Source organism: Malus domestica, chromosome 03 (assembly GCF_042453785.1).
Source record: "Malus domestica chromosome 03, GDT2T_hap1".
Lineage (NCBI taxonomy): Eukaryota > Viridiplantae > Streptophyta > Magnoliopsida > Rosales > Rosaceae > Malus > Malus domestica.
Genome location: NC_091663.1, coordinates 2022331 through 2043313, shown reverse-complemented (window position 1 = coordinate 2043313; position 20983 = coordinate 2022331). Strand labels below are relative to the sequence as shown.

Sequence of the window (20983 nt, the reverse complement as noted above, 5' to 3'; positions counted from 1 at the left end):
GACTACATACGCAGCGTGCAATCCTAGGATACCAAGTTAATCATCTACCTTAAACACATTACAAATATTAAGCTGCTATGAAATCATTAAGTGGGCCATCTACTAGCTACTCTTTCTGGTGGCTAGAAGTCTAGCATTTTCTGGTGCCTTTGAAGCCAAGAATGCTATCAGAATTATTGAAGCCATGCGATGATCAAGGACTACACACGAATGATGAACTTAGAATATGGTGTGATCCAAATTCCAAAGGATTGCAAAGAATGAGGCAGTTAGGCGGTCACCATGGATATGTCAGAGGGGCACGACATGAGCTAGTTGTGCAGATTGTGTTGCATAATACTGATCAAAACAAAGATTATGCGTTGTGCAGGAGGTAAACTTTGATAGGGGTTTTCATAATATTGTGAAGAAGATCAAGCACTGATCTGGTAATCCTTTGACAACAGAATTTATATTAAGATGATACAATAACTAATTTAAAACAGAGAGACAACATTATTTTGATCTTAAACAAGCTTTCAGCACACACAAAAGTCACCTTGTGTGAGAGAGTTGAATCTAAAGAGTTTCCCGTTCCTTAATACGAAAATTTAAAACAAGTACAAGCAATCACAGCACATGCCATTGACTTAAAAGTGACGGTGGCTGGAATCTTTCCCTTGTCCTTCCTTAGGTAAAGTGCTTGGAACAAGGGTAGGTTGATGAGAATCAGAGCCCCGCATAGCATAATTTGCAAAGTCAATGTATCATAAACTTGTGCTATGCCCTTCCGATTGATTGCTTCCTTAACAAACCCAGCAAAGCAATACAAATTGAGCAATGCAATTGTTGCCAATGGGGTAAGCATTGGAGAAGAGTCCCCGAATTCCATAATCTCTTTCTTGTACCGCTGTGACACATCTTCATCAGCCACCTTGGCGGTTATTACAAATGCTGAATCACTATATCCAAAGGAGTGTAGAATGGTGTCAATGAAGGCAAAGAGATAGGAGCTTGTTCTCTGGTAAAGCCATATGCGCTGCTCGTTCCACCAACCTAAAGTTGTGCCACCACACCACAAAAACTCCGCAAAGCTCCAAGTGTACTTTCCAATGATCACATATGCAAATGGTATGAACCATGGGCTTGAGATCTAAATTCACAAACCAAAACCCATTAGACATAAAACATATACTAAATAAATATATAGAAAGTAACTGTTTGTTCACTTAGTCTGTTAGGTTAATTTTTGTCTGAACGTGTGATCCGAATTTGACAAGCTAATGCATAGATAGAAGCATACATGTACATATGGTGTCATCCATGAGCTTGATATTCAAAACCTGAACAGATTTCGTTTGAAACATTGAGAAGTAAGGTGGATTATGAGATTTTGGGGGTCATAAGTTAAATGAGGCCCTCAAAATCATAGTTGGTCTGCACATGGTTTTTTATTTGAAACAAATAGGTAAAGATATATAGCGACATTGTCAATTTGGGTCACAGATTCATTGAATGACCGACATGATTACTCACCCCATCAATTAGTTTATGGTAATTAAATAAGGGACAATTGCAAATGTATACAAGAAACATGTCATTGTGCAATTTTGTGGCAAATTAATGAGAGTAAGGACTTAGAACCATACCTGCGGAAATAAGGATGTGCCTCTAAGGAGGTAAAGTGAAGGAAGAATTGAGTAAACTAGTGTTGCCCAGCAATTTGCAGCCCAAAAGGAGTATCGGAGATATCCAAGTTGATGTCCTAAACTAGTCTTTCCATAGGCATACCATGCAGGACTGTACTTTGAAAGCAAAATCTGGAGGTTACCTTCTGACCATCTCTTATATTGCACAAGCATATCAGGCAGTGTGGTTGGAGCTAACCCTAAGAAAGCTTTCCTTGTTGGATTGCAATTCACCGATTTCCATCCCCGGCAATGGATTGATAGCCCCGTTATTATATCTTCAACTGGACAGCCATATTTCAGACCCATCTACGAATTATATTAATATCACTCGTTAAGCTCAAATACAGTTTTGTGTGGACAAAGTTAAAAAACCAATAATTAATGGAATAATCTATTGCTCGTAATCATCGTTTATGTCAAAATTATCATGAAATTTTGAACTTAATTGAGGAAGATGGGTTGTACAAACATTGATTACGTGTCATTTGGTTTGTTAGTGTACCACGTCAAAATGATTACGTGGTATACCTTTTTTTGACCCTGAAGTCTATATGGTGAGAGAGGGACAAATACCTCTTTTCCCCATTGAGTGTTCTCTTCAAATGTACAACTTGCAAGGCTTTTCGAACTTTCTTCCAGTTCATGAATGCCAAGTTCTTTTCCTTCTCTATTCTCCCACTTCATATCACTTTTACATCCCTTGCTGAATTTCCTCCCACAAAGAGTATCTCTTCTGTGAAAACATCCGCTTCCAATATATAGAGGGCCTCCATAAGAATCCACGCCATGGGCTTCCACCTTCCATATATATACGAAACCAAATAATTCCAAATATGTAATCGATAATTAGCTAGATTAAAATTTAACTTAGAACTTTAACTAAAAAGTTCAGCTAATCTAATATTCCACTAACATATAACCTCACCTCATTGATTACTCTCAGTGAAGCGTATAGCTCGTTCTTAGTAAGGTTTTCGAAGTTTTGTGGGAACTGCACATATGCAATCTCATGGCCTTTTTCTTCATCCATAAAGAAACAAAGTGCATCCCGTATGGCCATGGAGTTGTTTGAATACATATCACAATCCACATTAAGAAGCAACTTCCCATTGCTGATGTTTGATGATACTCTAATCTGCAAATGTAGATGAAAATTAAGGATATTACATAACAAACAAAATTGACACTGTAAATTTTCTTTTGGATTTTTAATACTGCTGTGACGACCTATCTAATAAAGGTGGATCCAATTATCTACGTGAGGCGACTTGTATGAGAGAGATGGTCAGTAAAGGTGATCCATTTACCAGTGCGTTCATAGCGCCACCCTTGAAGTTATGGTGATATTGGGGTCTCTTCTCGCGAGCCAAATACACTAACGTTGGCAATCTACACCCTTCAACGTCTGTTGCATTTTGGTTTCTCCCATCAATTACTATCTGGAAAAGTTTAAGGAAATTAAAACTCAAATTCTTTTCTTCTCAATGTGTAGAATTCAAAATTGACATACATGCAACAATTCCCTTCTTTGGATTCATACATCGAACTCAAATAATGTTAGTATTAATTCATACTTGAAGAATGGTGTCATGGTCGCGTTGAGATGAATATGAATCCCATTGAGAAAAGCCTTTACGTCTCGATCGGACTTCTTCTGAAACGCAGCCTAGCTTCACTATACTTTCGATTTCTTTCTCAATGTGTTTGTATAATTTCTATAACAACACGTCAGTAAGAAGGCAGATATGAATAAGCTAGCTAATTAATGAAATACTAATAGAAAATTACACTATCATAATCTCATAGTAAATTTGAAATAACAATTAAAGATGATCTTGATGACTTGTTGATTTTTTCGGTGAAAAGGAGATGAGGTGATATGGGTGAAGAGGAGTTTTGTTTCCAAAATGGCAAAATGTATGGACTATAGGGTTTTTACTTTTAGTGAGTGCACCATAGATAAAATCCTAGGTTCACTGTATTAGGGTTATAATTAGGTTTAAGTTAACGTGTCCTTTATGCTCATTTTATGCAATAAAAAGATTAGAAAAATAAATAAATAGTAAATGAATTTAGAAGAATGGAATTTAATACAAAACTCATTAGATACGTACACGTTTAGAAATACTTTTTAAATAATAGAAAGCATTTTTGGTAAAAATATATTTTAAATTAATTTTTAGTAAAAATTTAAGTGAATTTCGAAAAAATACTTTAAATGTTTTATGCAATATGTTCTTAGAACCAAAAATTAATTTTACAAAAATACTTTTAATTATTTTAAAATTCTTTTCAAACGAGTAATTGAAAATGCATCCTCCATGACCAAGGAGAATCCTCATATGATTCTTTTTGTGAAGATCCTGAAGATCCTCTAATCACATTTGTTCATTGTACATCGTACGGTCAGAAATCATTGTAAGTTTTTTTTATTTAAAATTGAATATAAACCGTACTTAAAAAAAAAAAACTAACCACACAATATACGACGAATATGATTAAAAAATTCTTGAAATTCTTACAAAGAGAATCATGTGAGAATCCCCACTCCTCCATGACGGCATTCATATACCACCATAATTAACGAAATTATTGGCTTTTGTGGTCCTTTGACTTTCCAACTAAGACATAAATGTAGCTATTGTTGACGGACTTGGATTGTCTGCCCTCTAATTTCTGTGCCCTCCTGTTTTTGTGGTCACGGTTAAGCCACGTCAACATTTTATATTACTATTTTTTTTTGTTTTATTATTTTTATAAAAAAATAATATAAAATATTGACGTGTCTTAACCGTGACCACACAAAACAGGAGGGCACGGGGAGAGCACCTAAATGGGAGGGCAGACAATCCAAGTCCATTGTTGACCACTTGTATTTCGTATCTTATGGCTTGGACCTGACGGAATTAGATTGTCTTTGGAATCCTTTACTTGGATTTTCAGGAATCAATTAATAACAACTGTTTATCAAAGATTGTGCCACAATAACTTTTTCTTTTTATATATTTTTCACATAAAACGAAGTTGCTTTACTTTTAAAAATATAAAAAGATTGTAACCTCACAATCTTTGATGAATGGTTGGTTTGAATTGATATCTAATTCCGGACCCGACCACAAAAAAGAACTGAAAATACCTTAATAGCCCAGAAATCTTTGGCCTGATGATCAACAATTGCTTCAGCAGATATTGAGACAAAATAAGCAGCAGGTGACCTTGGCTCCACTTTGTACCTCTTGCAATATGGTATCCATTGCTTTGCAAACTCAGCAGCCTCCAAGAGAGCATAGTATGTAATTTCCGACCCGCCGTCATCGGACAGATAGACGCTCAGCTTCTCCGGCGGGTAATCATAAGCCATCACTGATAAAACCGTGTTTATCACCATCAACGGCGGCTCTATGGTTGCGTCCGCTGTGCACACAAATACATCCACTCCCGGCAACTCATTTTCATATCTGTTCATGTAACTCCAATATGTCATCAATTCAAATCTTATGAACTACAGTTGTTGAATAAAAATGATAATTAACAAACTAACATGAGGTAATTGATTTACCTTTGAGAAAGCCTATCTTTGAAGGTGTGCCTATAGACAGGGTTCCACCGGGAGGCCTGAGTGAGGAGCCAGTAAAATCCAAACCATATCTCCGCACCCAAAAGTCCAATCCAACCAAACCTTCCATCTTCTCCTGCTTTTGGTATGTGACTCGCCCTGTAAACCCAAACTAAACATATTCCTGCAAATATAGATGCTGCAAAAACCCTATATAGAACTCTTCCCTTGGCTCTCTGCGTCTCAAACAATGGTTCCTTCTCCATTTCTCAGCTTACTAGCTAGCTCCCTAATCTCTCTCAGCTCTCTGTACATTTGTCGTCGTCGTACCCAGTGCACAAGGCTCCCGCTTTACGTAGGGTCTGGGAGAAGTGAATGTCGGCTAGCCTTACCCCCATTTATGGAGAGGCTGCTCCCAAAGCTCTCTATATATTTGTGGTTGGGAAAATTAATGGATATCTATCACTTAAACCAACCGTAGTAAATTATGAAACTGTTGCCGCGCCTCAGTTCATAAATATGAAGCCATCAAAGGATGAACATTACCCACAATGTTTCAACCATTTACAAATTGTGCCACCATGTTGCTTGTCAGGTGCAACATGCGAGGAGGTTTTAAATAATCTGGCATTGTATGTACATAGATGTTGTCCATATTCAAGTACAATAGCTAGATGTTAAGACGTTAGTCAGTAAGTCATCTGCATTGAATTTAGTATCAATATATAGCTAGTGCATATGCAATAGTAGGTATAAATTTTAGCATGCGTACAATTAGTATCCAGACCCTAAATCTATTATAATATTGTAGCAATGTTTGTGCATGTATTATAATGATATAAGGGATTCGGAAGATAAGACGTGGTAAAAAATTAAGATTTAAACATAGTAAATTTAATCCAAAAGTTGAATTTTCTGTCAAATATCAGTTAGATGCAAGGACAAACATGTCGAACTCTTTTTTTTTTTTTTTGAAATACCCAAAAAACCGTCTCAAAATCGGCATGTCCATTAAGTCCAATCAATATAGCTAAACAACATCGCAGCATTTAGAGGAATGAAAAACCTCCGTGGATTTAAATAAACTTCAACATTTACAAATCCAGAAGCAGACCCGACAATTTTTCCTAAGTAAAATGAAATCCAGAAACAACCAGATTAAGTCAGCCTTTGAGCAGCTTCTTTCGCAAGGAGCTTCTCCTTCGCCTTTGTTTTTGCCTGGGATTTGGAACCCATGATGCCGCCACCCCACATTTTCCTGTACTCTTCATACTTGTCATTGAAGTTGGCTTTGATTGCCAACAAGACCTTGTCCGTCTTCTTCTTGGAACAGCAGGTTCACAACCTTGTACATCTTCTTCTTGGAAGCTGCAACCGGAGCTTTTACTCCTCTTTTGGGGGCCATGAAGAGAGAATACAATTACAGAGAGGAGATAGATGAAGAGAGAATAAGGTAAAAAGAAAAAAGTGTGGTGATGGACATTTTTATCCCAGCATCTAATAGAGATTTGATGGAAATTTCATTTTTGGATTAACGATCTTCACCGCACAAGTGTTCGAATCCTTCTTTTTTTTTTTTTTTTTTTAACCACGGAGCCTATCTTCTAAATTGGCCTATTCTTTTTCATTTATAAGTGAAAGATTTCATGTTTAAATATAAAGAATGATTAGTTTGATACCAAGTTATTTCTTCACCTCTTATTGTAAATATTGTATAAAAAAACAGATGAGAGAGAGGTAAAATTCGAAATATAGCATTGATTCATTGAAACATTGTGACAAAAATAAATTTATGGTTTAAAGTTGTGATGCATGTGACATTATTATTAAGTTATGCGATAAACATACATTATTTGCAAGTGTGATATGTATGGAAGATGTAATTAAATGTTATCAAACAAAGATGTACAACTACCATACGTACCAAGAAGGAAACCCAATACATGCAAATATATCATCGAAAATACTGAGCGTTTACCTTCTTTCGACTTTGGTATTGGAGAAATTTAATTAGCTAATAATAATACTAAAAAACTTCAGCTAGCTAGTAAGTACATCGATATTGTATTTTCTCTATTTATTTTCAATATTAAAAAAAATCACTAAGCGGTTGTCAGGCGGTGGGAAAGGTCATCTCCAACTGACCTGGCCAAAGAGCTATAGGGTTAAAAATAGCTTGAAATGACACGAAAACCGTCTCCAATCGAGAGTTAGGTCAAAGGGCTTGTGGGCCCCATTGGGCAAAAACCACCAAATCAGGCCAGCGGGCTAGCCATTTTCAGCCCTCCAGCCCAGCCCACTTGCACTCCAACGGCTACCTGGCATCAGCATGACGTCAACTAGCAACGACTAGCTGATGCGAGGTTACCGTTGGAATTTGATTTTTTTTTTTGGATCAATTTTTTTTATAAAAAAAAATTTCTAACTTTTTTCATATAAATACCTAAGTCATTCCTACACCATTCATCACATACTTTTCACCATTCCACACTATCTTACCTCATTTTGTTTCAAATTTGGAGAGTTACTCACGTTAGCGACACTTGTCACTCAAAATCTTATCCGAAAAATTATTGAGATTAGATAAAGATAAGAAATCTAGAAGCTTATTCATTCAGCGACAAGTGACACTCAAAATATGTCTGAAACCCTTAATTTAATTAACCATATTAATTCAATTAAAATAATAAAATATATATTAATTATGTTAGGCCTATGGTCCTCTCGGTTGGAGATGGTATAAAATATGGTCTGGTATTGTTCATTAAAATATAATTTTTTGCAGGACTATAGGGCTAGACATGGCCCTTTGGCCCTCCTTCGGTTTGAGATGGCCTAAGAACTTAAATCCCTTAGATGAAAGTCCAGGACGATTTTTTTATTTTAATTAAATTTATTATATAATACATAAATAAGTGTTACATATATTTAAAACATACATAATTGTATTAGAAAACCAGACCTAAACAAATGGAGGGGTTCGTTTAGGACATGAACTTGTTAGAGGAATAACACACAACACCACTTTTTATTACTTCTATATATACCACATTGATCCCTTGTTATATACTGTACTGTGTAGTTTAATAATAGAAGAGAGTGCTTTGAATTGTATTATATTTTTCTCAATAAGAGGTACTTATAGGTTCACAACCCTAACATAAATGGAAAGAGAACTAATTACAAGTGATTACATGAGAATACACGGAATTACAATCAATTAGGGATCCTACCTAAAATACAAAAGTCAACACTCCCCCTCAAGTTGGTGCATATATGTCGCTCATACCCAACTTGTGTAAGAAACTTGAAAACTTGTGACTTGAAACAGCTTTTGTGAGGATATCTGTCAACTGATCTTCTGTTCTTATCGTCGGTACTTCAATTATTTTCCCTTCCAATTTTTATTTGATGAAGAACCGGTCAACTTCAACATGCTTTGTTCTATCATGTTGTACTGGATTATGTGCGATGTCACGGGCAGCTTTATTATCACAAAATAATTTCATGGGTTGATCATGTTGTATACCCAAATCGCTTAACAGAAGCTTAAGCCACAAAATTTCACAAATTCCCAAAGCCATACCTCTGTATTCGGCTTCTGCACTGGAATGGGCAACCACATTATGTTTCTTACTTCTCCATGTAACCAAGTTACCCTCAACAAACGTAAAGTAACCTAATGTTAAGCACCTATTATCAATTGAACCTGCCCGGGTCTGCATCAGTATAACCTTCAACGCTAAAGTGATTATTCCTTTTAAACAAAATTCCTTTGCCTAGACTTCCCTTCAAATATCGCAATATTCTCATCACGGCATTCATATGTTGTTCTTCAGGATCATGCATGTATTGACTCACTACACTCAAGGCATAAGCAAGGTCCAATCTTGTGTGTGCCAAATACATCAAACGGCCTACTAACCTTTGGTATCTTCCTTTGTCAACTGGTACTTGATTAGAATCAACACTAAGTTTCAATCATTATTCTAATGGTGTAACTATTGGCTGACATGCCAGTTTCGTGCAACAAATCAATAATATACTTCATTTGAGACAAGAAAATTCCAGAACTGCTTCTCGACACCTCAATCCCTAAAAAACATTTCAGGGATCCAAGGTCTTTCATTTCAAATTATGTAGACAGGTATCTTTGCAAGGCCGCACGTTCTTCCGGATCATTACCTGTTACCACCATATCGTCTACATACACAATAAGTGCAGTAAGCTTCCCGTTCTGTCTGTTCAGGAACAAAGTATGATCGGAGTTACTTTGTCTGTAACCAAATGCTCTCATAGATTTTGTGAATCTTCCAAACCATGCTCGAGGATACTGCTTCAAGCCATACAAGGATTTCTTCAACCTGCACACCTTTCTTTTGTATTTATCTGGAGCATTACATCAAAGTGGAAGATCCATATAAATATCTTCAGTCAAATCTCCATGCAAGAAGGCATTCTTCACATTAAACTGCTGTAAAGGCCAATCAAGATTTGCAGCCAAGGATAACAAAACACGAACGGTGTTGATCTTGGCCACATGAGCAAATGTATCTGTATAGTCAATTCCATATTTTTGAGTGTATCCTTTTGCTACCAATCTTGCCTTGAAGCGATCCACCGTCCCATCAGCTTTATACTTCACAGTATAAACCCATTTACATCCCACATGTTTCTTATCAGCTGGCAAATCAGTGATCTCTCAAGTAGCATTCTTCTTCAAAGACTTTAACTCTTCATTCATTGTTGCTTGCCAACATGGATCAGCTTAAGCCTTCTGCACACTGTTAGGAATAGATATAGTAAATAATTGATACACAAATGACTTATTTGATTCTGACAGGTGACTGGTCGACACATAATTAGTTAATGGGTATAACACATTGGATTCAGGGTTAGGCTTATTCATTGGACACCTAGTTTTGCATGTAGGGTCAGCTTCATAAGTAGGTTTAGGAAAACCTCAGTTTACATGGCCAGGGAAGCGACGTGGCGGTGGTGCATCCGGGATCGAAGGCGATTGATTATGGTTATTGGGGCTCAAGGGCGATGAGATCGATTGTGAGGTAGTTGGCGACACAGGGTTATCCGTTGGTGAGGAAACTGGCAGTGAGCTGTCAGTCGGAGATGAAGGCTGTGAGTTATCTGGTGCAGTCAACTCGTTACTTTCAAAGTTTTCAACATTGTTTCCATGTGAATGATCACCACTTGTCTCAAAGACATTACCACTTACCTCCAATTCATTCACATTATTATTTTCTTGTGAATGATCACTACTTAAATCTAAATCATTCAACTATCATTCTCCGGAATAGTATAGTCAAGAGTTTGAACTTATGTTTGATTCTCCCCCTGAAGTGAAGACTCAGGACTGGCAAAGTACATATCATTCTCATGAAAAGCAACATTTGTTTGTACCATACTTGACCAATCCTGAAACTACCGAGTACCGGTCAACATTATACCGTCAAGGACCTGGAAAAGTTTCCCTCCAACCAGGATGCCAATCATAGCGCGACACGTGTCAACATCAGAAGCCAATCATAGCGCGACACGTGTCAACATCGGAATCCAATCACAACACGACACGTGTCAATGTCAGAACAAAGCTAGAAACTCTCTTCTATAAAAGGAGATCATTCTCCCACAATATTTCCTAATGTCATTTGTACTAAATCATTCACTTGTACTTACTAAAGAAGAGTTTGAACCTATGTAAATGTACTTGTGTAAACCCTTCACAATTAATGAGAACTCCTCTACTCCATGGACGTAGCCAATCTGGGTGAACCACATACATCTTGTGTTTGCTTCCCTGTCTCTATCCATTTACATACTTATCCACACTAGTAACCGGAGCAATCTAGCGAAGGTCACAAACTTAACATTTTCTGTTGTACCAAAGTCCTCACTGATTTTGTGCATCAACAACATCCATAGTGACAAACAACTTTTTCGTCGGAGGGTGATAACAACGATATCTCTTCTGATTTGAGGTATACCCCACAAACACACACCGTAAAGCCCGAGGTTCAAGCTTACTCCTTTGCTGTTTATGAAGATGAACGAATGCCACACAACCAAACATATGAGGTGGAAGATTAGGGACTGCAGGAGCATCAACGTGTGAGGAGAGAACCTGAAGTGGTGTTTGAAAATCAACGGATCGGGATGGAACACGATTAATGAGATACGCAGCTAAGGTGAGGGATTCTCCCCAATAGGATAATGAGAGATGAGCCTCGAGCAAAGAAGCACGAACAACCTCCAAAAGCTGATGGTTCTTGCGTTTTGCAACCCCATTTTGTTGTGAAGTATATGGGCACATGGTTTGATGAACAATGCCATGATGATCAAGAAAGGCACGAAGGTCAGAGTTAACATATTCACCACCATTATCACTCATGAGAACCTGTATGTGGGACTTATATTGTATTTGTACCATTTTATAAAACTGCTGAAACAAAGAAGGAACTTCACTGTTGGACTTCATCAAACATACCCAAGTCATACGTGTGCAATCATCAATAAAAGTAACGAACCAATGAGCACCACCAAACGTAGCAGTTTTAGATGGCCCCCCAAACATCAGAATGAATTATCATAAATGGAACTGAACTTTTATTCATATTGGACGGAAATGAAGTATGATGACTTTTAGCCATTTCACAAACACCACATTTAAAGCTAGAAACGTCATACTTAACAAATAGGCTAGGAAACAACCTTCGTAAATAGCCAAAAAAAGCATGTCAAAGTCGACGATGCCATAACCAAACCTCCGAAGCTTTATCCCTCTCCCCATGAGATCCTTCCATGTCAAGAGCTTGAGTCAAATTTTGAGAACTGTTCGATGTCAGCTCCAAGTAGTAGAGCTTTCCCCTTCGAATACCATAACCAATCGCCTTATGAGTCCGAATGTCCTTAACAACACAAAAGGAAGGCCAAAAAATAACAAGGCAATGTAGGGTGAGAGTTATTTGAGCAATAGATAATAAATTATAGTCAAGGGAAGGAACAACAAGTACAGAGTCAAGATTCAGGGTATCAGAGAGGGAGACATCGCCTTCCCCAATAATGGGGACAACATTACCATTGGCAACACTAACTATAGTATTGGTGGATGGTTTTAGGGTTTGGACATGTCTAGAATCACAAGTTATATGTTCAGTAGCACCATAATCAATTATCCATGTACTATTCATAACAGATGCAGAAATTTTTAAAGCCTTACCATCATTACTTGTATGATCAGAATTTGCCTTGGCTTCGACAACCAATGCACGTGACTTGAATCAGCCACGATTGATCTTACTCTCATGTTCGGTTTGGTCAGATCGATGCATAGTGAGTACGTGAGTACGTGATGCAGCAGTAGGTCGTGAGTGGATGTAGGGATCGGTTCGGTGAACTCCGGTCAGCAACGACGGCGTCGCTCGCTGGTCGGACGGGCACGGTACACAATTGGATGCGCGGTGGTCTTCGGTGGACTCGAATCAGCAACGACAACGTCGCTCGCTGGTTTCAGAGTGCGCAGCACAACAGGCTGCACGGCGATTTCTGTTCTTCGAACAAATTACGATAATAATAATTTTTTATTATTTTTCTTAACCTGGTTCTGGTGCCAAGAAGAGAATGCTTTGAATTGTATTATATTCTTCTCAATAAAAGGTACTTGTAGGTTTACAACCCTAACATAAATAGAAAGAGAACTAATTACAAGTGATTACATGAGAATACACGGAATGACAATCAATTAGGGATCCTACCTAAAATACAAAGGTCAACAATAATTATGTTCTCCTTATTGTATACTATCTTGTGTAGTTTAAGCGTTTCTTTTCTTTCATAAATGTTTATTTACTTGTAAAAATTAGAAACAAATTCACAAATCCATTCTATTACGACAACAATTCTCTGGTTTAGAGTATTCTATATTCTGAATTTTTAATTGTCAAATTTTTGTTTTTATGTGTTTATCAACTATCTAATAGTTTAAAAATATGAATTACCCGATGCTTCAGAGCATCATAAAAAATTCTTATTACAAACATCAAAACCATAGCGGCTTTTGGAAAAAACAATAAAAATAAAAAGAATAAATTACATTTTATCTCCTCAAGTTTGGGTACAATTACAACTTCATACAACATCTTTAAAACATTTCAATTTTATACACAAACTTATATTTAGTTACAATTTTATATATCTGTTAATCAAACCGTTAATTTAATCATTAAGTGATGAGATGGGGTGGGGGTGGTGGCGGGTGAGGGCGCATGAGGAACGGAGTAGAACAGATATGCAGATGCGGTGGGCTTGGCATAAAAAATATTTTCTTTTTAAATTGATTTATTTATATTTTTTTTATCTATGTGGACAACTTTGGCCACGTCATTAGTTAACAGTAACTAACCAAAATAATTAACAGATGTATGAAATTAAAATAAAATGTTACATGTTATATGAAATGAAAATGTTTTAAAAATATTGTATGAGATTGCACATACATCCAAACTTGAAGGGTAAAATGTAATTCACGCAAACAAAAATTTAAGAAAGAAGGAAAACGACATGTCGGATATAAAACGACAAAAAGTACTAAACTGAAGCTTTTGGTGTACTAGCAGTCTCGTTACGTTCGAAGTATTCCCCTTCGAGATATGAAACATAAATAAACACAAAACTCTTTCATCCTCCCAACCGTTTATCTCCGACAAATCGTTCAAACATATATTTTTTCCTCTGCGGGCTTAATCAAATCGTTCAAACATTCCAAGGTAAATCCTATCTCTTTCTACAAATTTCATAGTTTCCAACAATTAATCTCGTTTTGTTCGATCCTATGTAACTCTTTTTTGATGCAAAAGAAAAGAACATGGACGTAAAAAATTTTGGAACTTATTTTTTTACGTTAATTGAGGGTGTTTCTGAATTTTCCTTCACTTTCTAGGCAGCCAAACAGGACATGGAATGGAATCTATTTGTTGTGATTGCACCCTTTGATTGTATCGCATGTTTTAATCTTTAATCTGTTTCCGGCCAATCTCTTAAAAAGTGGAGTCTTTTGTTTTAAAATTAGATTATAATTACTTTGCGGAAGAGTTGTAATGGATATTCATAGGGATTCGAGGTGAAAACGGAATGCCGGTTGTCGATTACTTGATGCCCTCTCCTTTTATCCACACTTGGGACCAACAGCGTACGATAAACTTACACAGACGGAGTTTTAATGGGGTATTAGAATTCTTAATTTTTCTCTATTTCTTCTGGTGGAAAATAGTTTCTGGGTAGTATTTATTTCTCAGTTATAAGAGAAGGAAACCAGAAAGTTTCCTATTTTGTATGTAATTATTTGTGTGAGCTAGAATTTTCTGTAGTTTTATTTTATATTTTTAAAGATTTTGACAACCCTTTATTAAATCTGCAGATGAAAGTTGGGTTTTCGAATTGTGCTGCTGTTTTGCTGCTGACATTTTTGTTGAGCCTAGAAGCAGCTTTTGGAATCAGATTTGTGATTGACAGAGAAGAGTGCTTCTCTCATAATGTTCAATACGAAGGAGATACCGTCCACATTTCTTTCGTTGTTATTAAGGTTGATGCGTCGTGGCATCATACTCAAGACGGTGTTGATCTCATGGTAAGCTCCTTGTTTGTTGTCTGATTCGGGTTGATAATTTCCAATATATGTTTTTAACTGCGCTATAATCTTCTGCATTTACTGGCCAAATTGATAAGATAGCTCATAGCGTACATAGCTAAACAGAAACCATGTGTTCGTGTATGTATATGGATGATGGATCGTAGTGATCATACAATGCCGTTGAAATTTTCAGGTGAAGGGGCCTTCCGGTGACAAGATTCATGATTTTCGTGACAAGACTACCGAGAAGTATGACTTTGTCGCTCATCACAAAGGAATCCATCAGTTTTGCTTCACTAACAAGTCTCCTTATCATGAAACCATAGATTTCGATATACATGTTAGCCATTTTACGTACTATGATCAACACGCAAAAGATGGTGAGTGATTGATACGTGCCATTTTACTCTTTAGATTTCTTTGATTACATTTTCACTAGCAAGATCCTTGTAAAAATAAGGACGACAACTTATGGTAGTTTTGTGCGTGCGTCCAGAGCACTTTAATCCGTTGTTAGAACAGGTATCAAAGTTAGAGGAGGCTCTTTATAACATTCAATTTGAGCAGCATTGGCTAGAGGCTCAGACCGAACGACAGGCAATAGGTATTTCCTCAACTCTAAATACCTTGATGATTGATTACATTGAGGGTGACCTTGCAAAGCCGGGAACCTTGTTGGCTTGGGTTCGCCTTTTTATTGACTACGTTGAGGATTATATCCAAATCAGGCATCTCTACGACTATTCTTTTTGCATTTACTCTTTCTCAATTGAACTAGTATTGATTCCGTAGTGTGCATAAACAATTATCTTTCGCTAGCAGTGTCTAAACGTAGTGTCTTTGTCTGTCTTTTCGTGATATAATTTGTTTCTTGCATTCGTTGATGCAGCAAACGAAGCAATGGGCCGGAGGGCGATCCATAAGGTTTTCTTCGAATCAGCAGCCCTTGTTGGTGCCAGTCTTCTCCAAGTTTTCCTACTTCGCCGCCTTTTTGAACGGAAGCTTGGGATGACCAGAGTCTAGCCTTGACACAGCCACGACATTTTATCACAGTAGAAGAATTTTACATTTCAATTGTTACTCCATGCTTACGTTTTTTTTTTTACTTTCTCGGCGAATCATTGAACACGAGTAACTGGAAATTATGTGCGTTTGTGCCTGGTGGTTCTTTGTGACTTGTGAAGAATACACGTTCATATGCAATGGCGATTGATCGATAATTTTGGTTGATATATTAACGTACACATTTGGCTCTTTCCCTACAAGGAGTCATTTCTCTTCCTTGCCTATAAATCACAGTTTAAAACATACAGAAATAACTCGTTTTGAGAACGAGTTTTTGGGCATGCGTTAAACTGTGATTTGCAGGCAACGCGTAATGACTCCTCCAGTATTGCTCATCCATTCAAATCTAGCAAGAAATCATTTCCCTTTGTCTTCTTTTCATCGAAAAGTAGAATTTATTTACCAAAACTAGATACGAACGTCATGGAAAAGAAGATAGAGGTTTTCGGAATTCGAAATCGAGAACAAAATAATTTCACACAAAGAGTGGTTTGATAATACAATTAGGGAAGAAGGAAAAGAATGTCATAAGCAAAGATAAGACGAAGAAACAGATCAGACGGACAATATAGATACAATAAGTATTTGTCATTCTTTACTCCTCCCATCACAGTGTTTTTGTTTTTTTACGCGACATGGTAATTCCATCCAACATTGCTATACAGCTCCCTATCTTCTTTGGAAAAATATGGTGGAGCAAGTTACAGAACACCGTGCTCCTCCATCGGAGCACTTGCGCAGAGAACAACATTGTCAAGACTCGGTCTGTGGTTGATGAAGGCAGCAAAACCATTTTTTCTGTGCACCAAGAAATCAAATCAAGCAAACTAGATCAACTTTCAGCAGCATAACTAATGACCCACCGGTCAACTGTTTCTATTATTCTACTGACTGGAAACACAACAGATACTCAAAAACATAGAAACGAAAAGGTCACGCAATCATCAATTGACAAGAAGAGAGAATACTTTCAGGGCCACTAGTTATTTCAATTATTCACAATGAAACAAACTGCATCTATTAGACTACATCTGTCTAAAAAAAGACAACCAGAGTGTTTGTGACTTCGTATGCCAATTCCACTCGCATGGAGCAATCAAATGCAGATAAAACAGCCGAATCATCTTCTTTTATTTTACTTTTCAAATATCTTGGTACTAATATTAGATGTAAAGCCTTTTTGCCCTTCTCCTAACTAGAATTCTATAAAAGTCGGTTGCATTTATTTTAACATCAAATGGTATGCTGAGTTTGACAGGTAAGGCAGCATTACATATAGTTGTATATTGTACTACCATCACTTGGAAAGTAAAAACTTACTACTAAGAAAACCGCCATCTAGTAGGCAAAAGAATGAACTGCTATTGGCTAACTCATTATATATCAAATCACCAGAGAAAGAAACGAGTCAACAGTTATGAGAAAGAATCTTACAGATGAAGGCCTGCCAGTGCCAGGATCCATTCCTCCTCCCTGCCTGATATTAGGATCAGCCTTTCCTGGTGACTCGGGTTTTCCACCTGTCTTCTTCTCATCCCTAGCCTTGTTAAAGATCACAGTAAACCCCTCAGCCGAAGCAGGATCATTGACGTCCCATTCACCAAATTTTGGGAGTGGCCTGCCTTTTTCCTGTTAGAAATCAGTAAAATATTCTCATTGTTAAAGCAATAACATATTCTCTCAAGTACAAAGACAAAAGGACAGACAAGCACTCTGTTACATCTCGAACCTATTTAGGTTGTCATCAATCAAATACCCCACACCAGGATGAATTGCATTAATCACAGAGGACAGACCACCAGAAACCCAATGTCAAGCTCCCCTGGTTTTCTAGACTGCAAAATGCAAATGATCCTTCAATAGGATCAAACACCATTGAAATCAATTCCCGGAAAAGGGTGTCCATATCTACCAAGCTTACAGGTAATGGCCCCATATACCTAAGAACGCATACCAATATCATATCACTAGTATTTACATGCCGAACACCAATCTAATAATTCTAACCTGATCTCAACCTTGGGCTACTGCTATATGGTTTCAACTTTCCAAAAAAACTTCGGTAAGGATCTGAGTCAAAATAGAAGTGCTTACAAACTTTCTCTTGGTAGTAAGTTTGTGCAACACTGAGTTCAATGTGCAACACTGAGTTCAATTCCTAACTCCTACTCAGTGCTGCATCTCTTAGGATAATCCTAGACTACAAAAATAAGAGCGATTTCCTCTCCTGAATACTGTGATAGGATTAGGAATCACTCGAAGACAACGTGAAGTTGTGAAACACTCCAATTCATAGTAACATTTCACTGAGTTCATTGTAAAGGAAAAACACGAGAATATACAAACAAGAAGCAACCAGCATACCATGGAGCTAATATCCTATGAAAAAAGGTGGAAAATAAAAATCAGACAGGAAGGAAAAACTCAGAAAAGGCAACTGATTGTTAAATTTGGACACACAACTTTAGACAACATAACTCAGTCATTTTCAGGAAGCACACCTAGCACAGAAGTTCAACCCACCATAATCATACTAATAAAAACCCCAAAGATACACAAATTGACTGAAACGTGAAAAAGGAAAAAGAACTCTAACCTTCCCCGTGGACATAAGAACCCAGTTAAAATAAATCTATTTAGCCCTTAATGAAATACTTGGTTTGGGCGAGGCAATTACAACAAAACCTCCTTGTCCAGATGGTTTACACATTCAAAGTCGGGATGAAGAACACACGCATACATACAGAACCACATATACACATGAACATGACATGAGAACTTAGGAAGTACACAATGCCCTTAATATACTAATCATTAAAAGTAAAATACAGAAACCAGACAATACCATCATCAGGAAGCAATTTGTACAAAGATTATATTCCCCACTCAAACAATGAATAAAAGGTCGTACCCAGTGCACAAGGCTCTTTACGCAGGGTCTGGGAGAGGTGAATGTCGGCTAGCCTTACCCCCATTTATGGAGAGGCTGCTCCCAAGTCTCGAACCCGAGACCTACCACTCAAACAATGAATAAAGGTCGTACCCAGTGCACAAGGCTCCCGCTTTACGCAGGGTCTGGGAGAGGTGAATGTCGGCTAGCCTTACCCCCATTTATGGAGAGGCTGCTCCCAAGTCTCGAACCCGAGACCTACCGCTCATGGGCGAAGGCACTTGCCATCGCACCAAGTGCGACCTCTCACTCAAACAATGAATGACAATAAAAAAAACCAACAATACCTATAAGTCTATAACAATTCGAGCATCCAACCCAAAACCAATTGGCAACGGTGGTGAAGATGCCCGAGATCACTCAAACTATTCACTCTCGAAACAATACCTGCTCCGAAAACCAATATACTCTCCAAAATTTCAACTTATTAATTTTGTAAAAACACAAACGAAACTTGTCATTTTCTCACTACCCTTTTCTGTTCATTTAATTTTCACTATATTCCCAATTAAACAAAACTAAAAACCAAACTGAAGAATTAGAATCTGCTCCCCTGGAAAATTCAAACTTTGCATCAAGTATGTATTTACTTTAACATAATGATAAAACATAAAAATTTAAATAAAAAACATGAATTTTGCTCAGAAATTAATGTAAAACAAATGCATCTGAGATAATTACAATCAGATTAATACAGATTAACGAACAAATCTATGAATTAGAGCTTAATCCAATCAGAAATCCAGCAAATTAAGCATCGCAGAGATTAAAGATAAACAAAAACAAATAAAGGCATACAAAGATTAAGAATTTATATTCGGATTGAAGAAAGAGACGAAAACGATTACGTACCGACATGAATTCGATCAAAAGGAAAGATCTTTTTTATTTTCCGGGAAAATGAAATGACTCGGAAAGCAGAGCGAGAGAGAGAGAGAGAGAGAGAAGAGGTTGGGCCAGAAATGGGCCTATGATTGATGTGAAATCTGGGAAGAAAATGAGAGGCTTTAATGGTTTTTGTTTCTTGGATGAACGGCGTTATTTTGTTGACGTGAACGGAAAGGTGATCGCATCGCCGTTAAGTGGGCGTCAGCCCTGACGTGATTTGTGCGTTTGGAATAAAATTGAAAGGAAGGCAGGTTGAAATAATTGAAAAAAAAAAGAGGAGAAATCATATACACTATTACATACTTATATTTAATTTTGGCTGTTAGTTTATTTGACTTATTTAGTCTAATGGTCAGACATAAAGAAGAAGCATATGAGAAGATTAAAACGTGTGTAAAAATCATTTTACAGAAAAATTGTACGAGCACTACCTCTTCTATTATGAGGACATGTGTAAATGTAACAAAAAACGTATACTAGTTTTCTTTCCATGTGACTTTGTATTTACGAGACGTCATTGTTGTGGTGTACAGTGTACATGTGTTGTACAAGCTGCTCTCCTACTATTAGGTGTGTCTGCCACCCAAACATAAGCAAATATTTCCCTAAGCCTGATGTTTTTATGTGAATGTATCAATCTTCATCAATTTGAATTACAAATCAGTTCAGACATAGAGTACTTGGAGCGGACGAGTCATAGAAAACTTACCACAAAATTAAGCACAATAATGTTTTACAATTTATACAGACGGCCTTACTTGATGAGATAAGATTTTGTTGTTATTTTGTTTAATAATAATAATGTAGAGGCATTTGTGTAATTTAATCCAAAAGAAAAGTAATAATGGAACGGGATGGTGAGCTGGCAGACGGAGTGAGGAAGTAAAGGAGTAGCTGTTGGGTTACACGGAAGCAAACAGCACATTGCCTTGCTGGCATTCCATGTCTCTAAAATTTCAAAACGGTTGGGCGTCTCCAAGTCTTGTCAGTTGCCATCAAATTAATTAATTAATTAATCACTTAATTAATCGTCAATTTGTTTGGATCAAAGTTTTTGTTTCCATTAATGAAAGAAAAATGAACATCTATCAGTTAACATTTGTGTTTCGATAAAGGTCGATAAGCGTCCACAAGATCTAATTCAAATGACGTAGAGATAAGATACGAAAATTGTAAACACTTGGTTTAGATCGTGAGTTAGAAATGGTAAA

General features: G+C 37.0%; 3 protein-coding genes and 1 long non-coding RNA gene across 5 annotated transcripts; 1 reads left to right on the top strand and 3 right to left on the bottom strand.

Moving 5' to 3' along the window:
- Positions 1 to 421: 421 nt before the first annotated feature.
- On the bottom strand, positions 422 to 5713 carry LOC103429746 (cellulose synthase-like protein E1). 2 transcript variants are annotated; one of them, XM_029099402.2, is made up of 8 exons: positions 5230 to 5713; positions 4807 to 5128; positions 3245 to 3385; positions 2978 to 3109; positions 2596 to 2805; positions 2244 to 2468; positions 1629 to 1976; positions 422 to 1132 (listed from the first exon to the last, which is right to left on the bottom strand). In XM_029099402.2, the coding sequence occupies exons 1-8, from the start codon at positions 5490 to 5492 to the stop codon at positions 578 to 580; spliced, it is 2196 nt and encodes a 731-aa protein (XP_028955235.2). In that variant the 5' UTR covers positions 5493 to 5713; the 3' UTR covers positions 422 to 577. The 2 variants fall into 2 exon arrangements, with proteins under 2 accessions (XP_028955235.2, XP_028955236.2); XM_029099403.2 differs by lacking the exon at positions 3245 to 3385.
- Positions 5714 to 13843: 8130 nt separating this feature from the next.
- Positions 13844 to 16101, top strand: LOC103422505 (transmembrane emp24 domain-containing protein p24beta2-like). Its single transcript, XM_029099405.2, has 5 exons — positions 13844 to 14006; positions 14657 to 14866; positions 15063 to 15249; positions 15366 to 15473; positions 15759 to 16101. The coding sequence occupies exons 2-5, from the start codon at positions 14657 to 14659 to the stop codon at positions 15890 to 15892; spliced, it is 639 nt and encodes a 212-aa protein (XP_028955238.1). The 5' UTR covers positions 13844 to 14006; the 3' UTR covers positions 15893 to 16101.
- A 275-nt stretch (positions 16102 to 16376) lies between these two features.
- On the bottom strand, positions 16377 to 19911 carry LOC103422506 (protein NOI4). The gene is made up of 3 exons (XM_029099406.2): positions 19737 to 19911; positions 17369 to 17563; positions 16377 to 16732 (listed from the first exon to the last, which is right to left on the bottom strand). Exons 1-3 carry the CDS (start codon positions 19740 to 19742, stop codon positions 16688 to 16690), a joined length of 246 nt encoding a protein of 81 aa, XP_028955239.2. The 5' UTR covers positions 19743 to 19911; the 3' UTR covers positions 16377 to 16687.
- LOC139194016 (uncharacterized) lies at positions 17663 to 19295 on the bottom strand. The gene is made up of 2 exons (XR_011578676.1): positions 19172 to 19295; positions 17663 to 17788 (listed from the first exon to the last, which is right to left on the bottom strand). It is a non-coding gene; the product is annotated as an uncharacterized lncRNA (long non-coding RNA).
- Positions 19912 to 20983: the final 1072 nt, after the last annotated feature.

Excerpts from the sequence above, each read along its gene's own strand:
- LOC103429746 (XM_029099402.2), bottom strand. The coding sequence starts at position 5,492 with ATGGAGAAGGAACCATTGTTTGAGACGCAGAGAGCCAAGGGAAGAGTT. Across the intron at positions 5,129-5,229 it reads AAAGATAGGCTTTCTCAAAG|ATATGAAAATGAGTTGCCGG; the intron begins GTAAATCAATTA and ends TTACATGAACAG. Across the intron at positions 3,110-3,244 it reads ACCATGACACCATTCTTCAA|ATAGTAATTGATGGGAGAAA; the intron begins GTATGAATTAAT and ends AAACTTTTCCAG.
- LOC103422505 (XM_029099405.2), top strand. The coding sequence starts at position 14,657 with ATGAAAGTTGGGTTTTCGAATTGTGCTGCTGTTTTGCTGCTGACATTT. Across the intron at positions 14,867-15,062 it reads AAGACGGTGTTGATCTCATG|GTGAAGGGGCCTTCCGGTGA; the intron begins GTAAGCTCCTTG and ends TGAAATTTTCAG. Across the intron at positions 15,474-15,758 it reads GACCGAACGACAGGCAATAG|CAAACGAAGCAATGGGCCGG; the intron begins GTATTTCCTCAA and ends TCGTTGATGCAG.
- LOC103422506 (XM_029099406.2), bottom strand. Across the intron at positions 16,733-17,368 it reads GCACTGGCAGGCCTTCATCT|AAAAAATGGTTTTGCTGCCT; the intron begins GTAAGATTCTTT and ends CTTGGTGCACAG.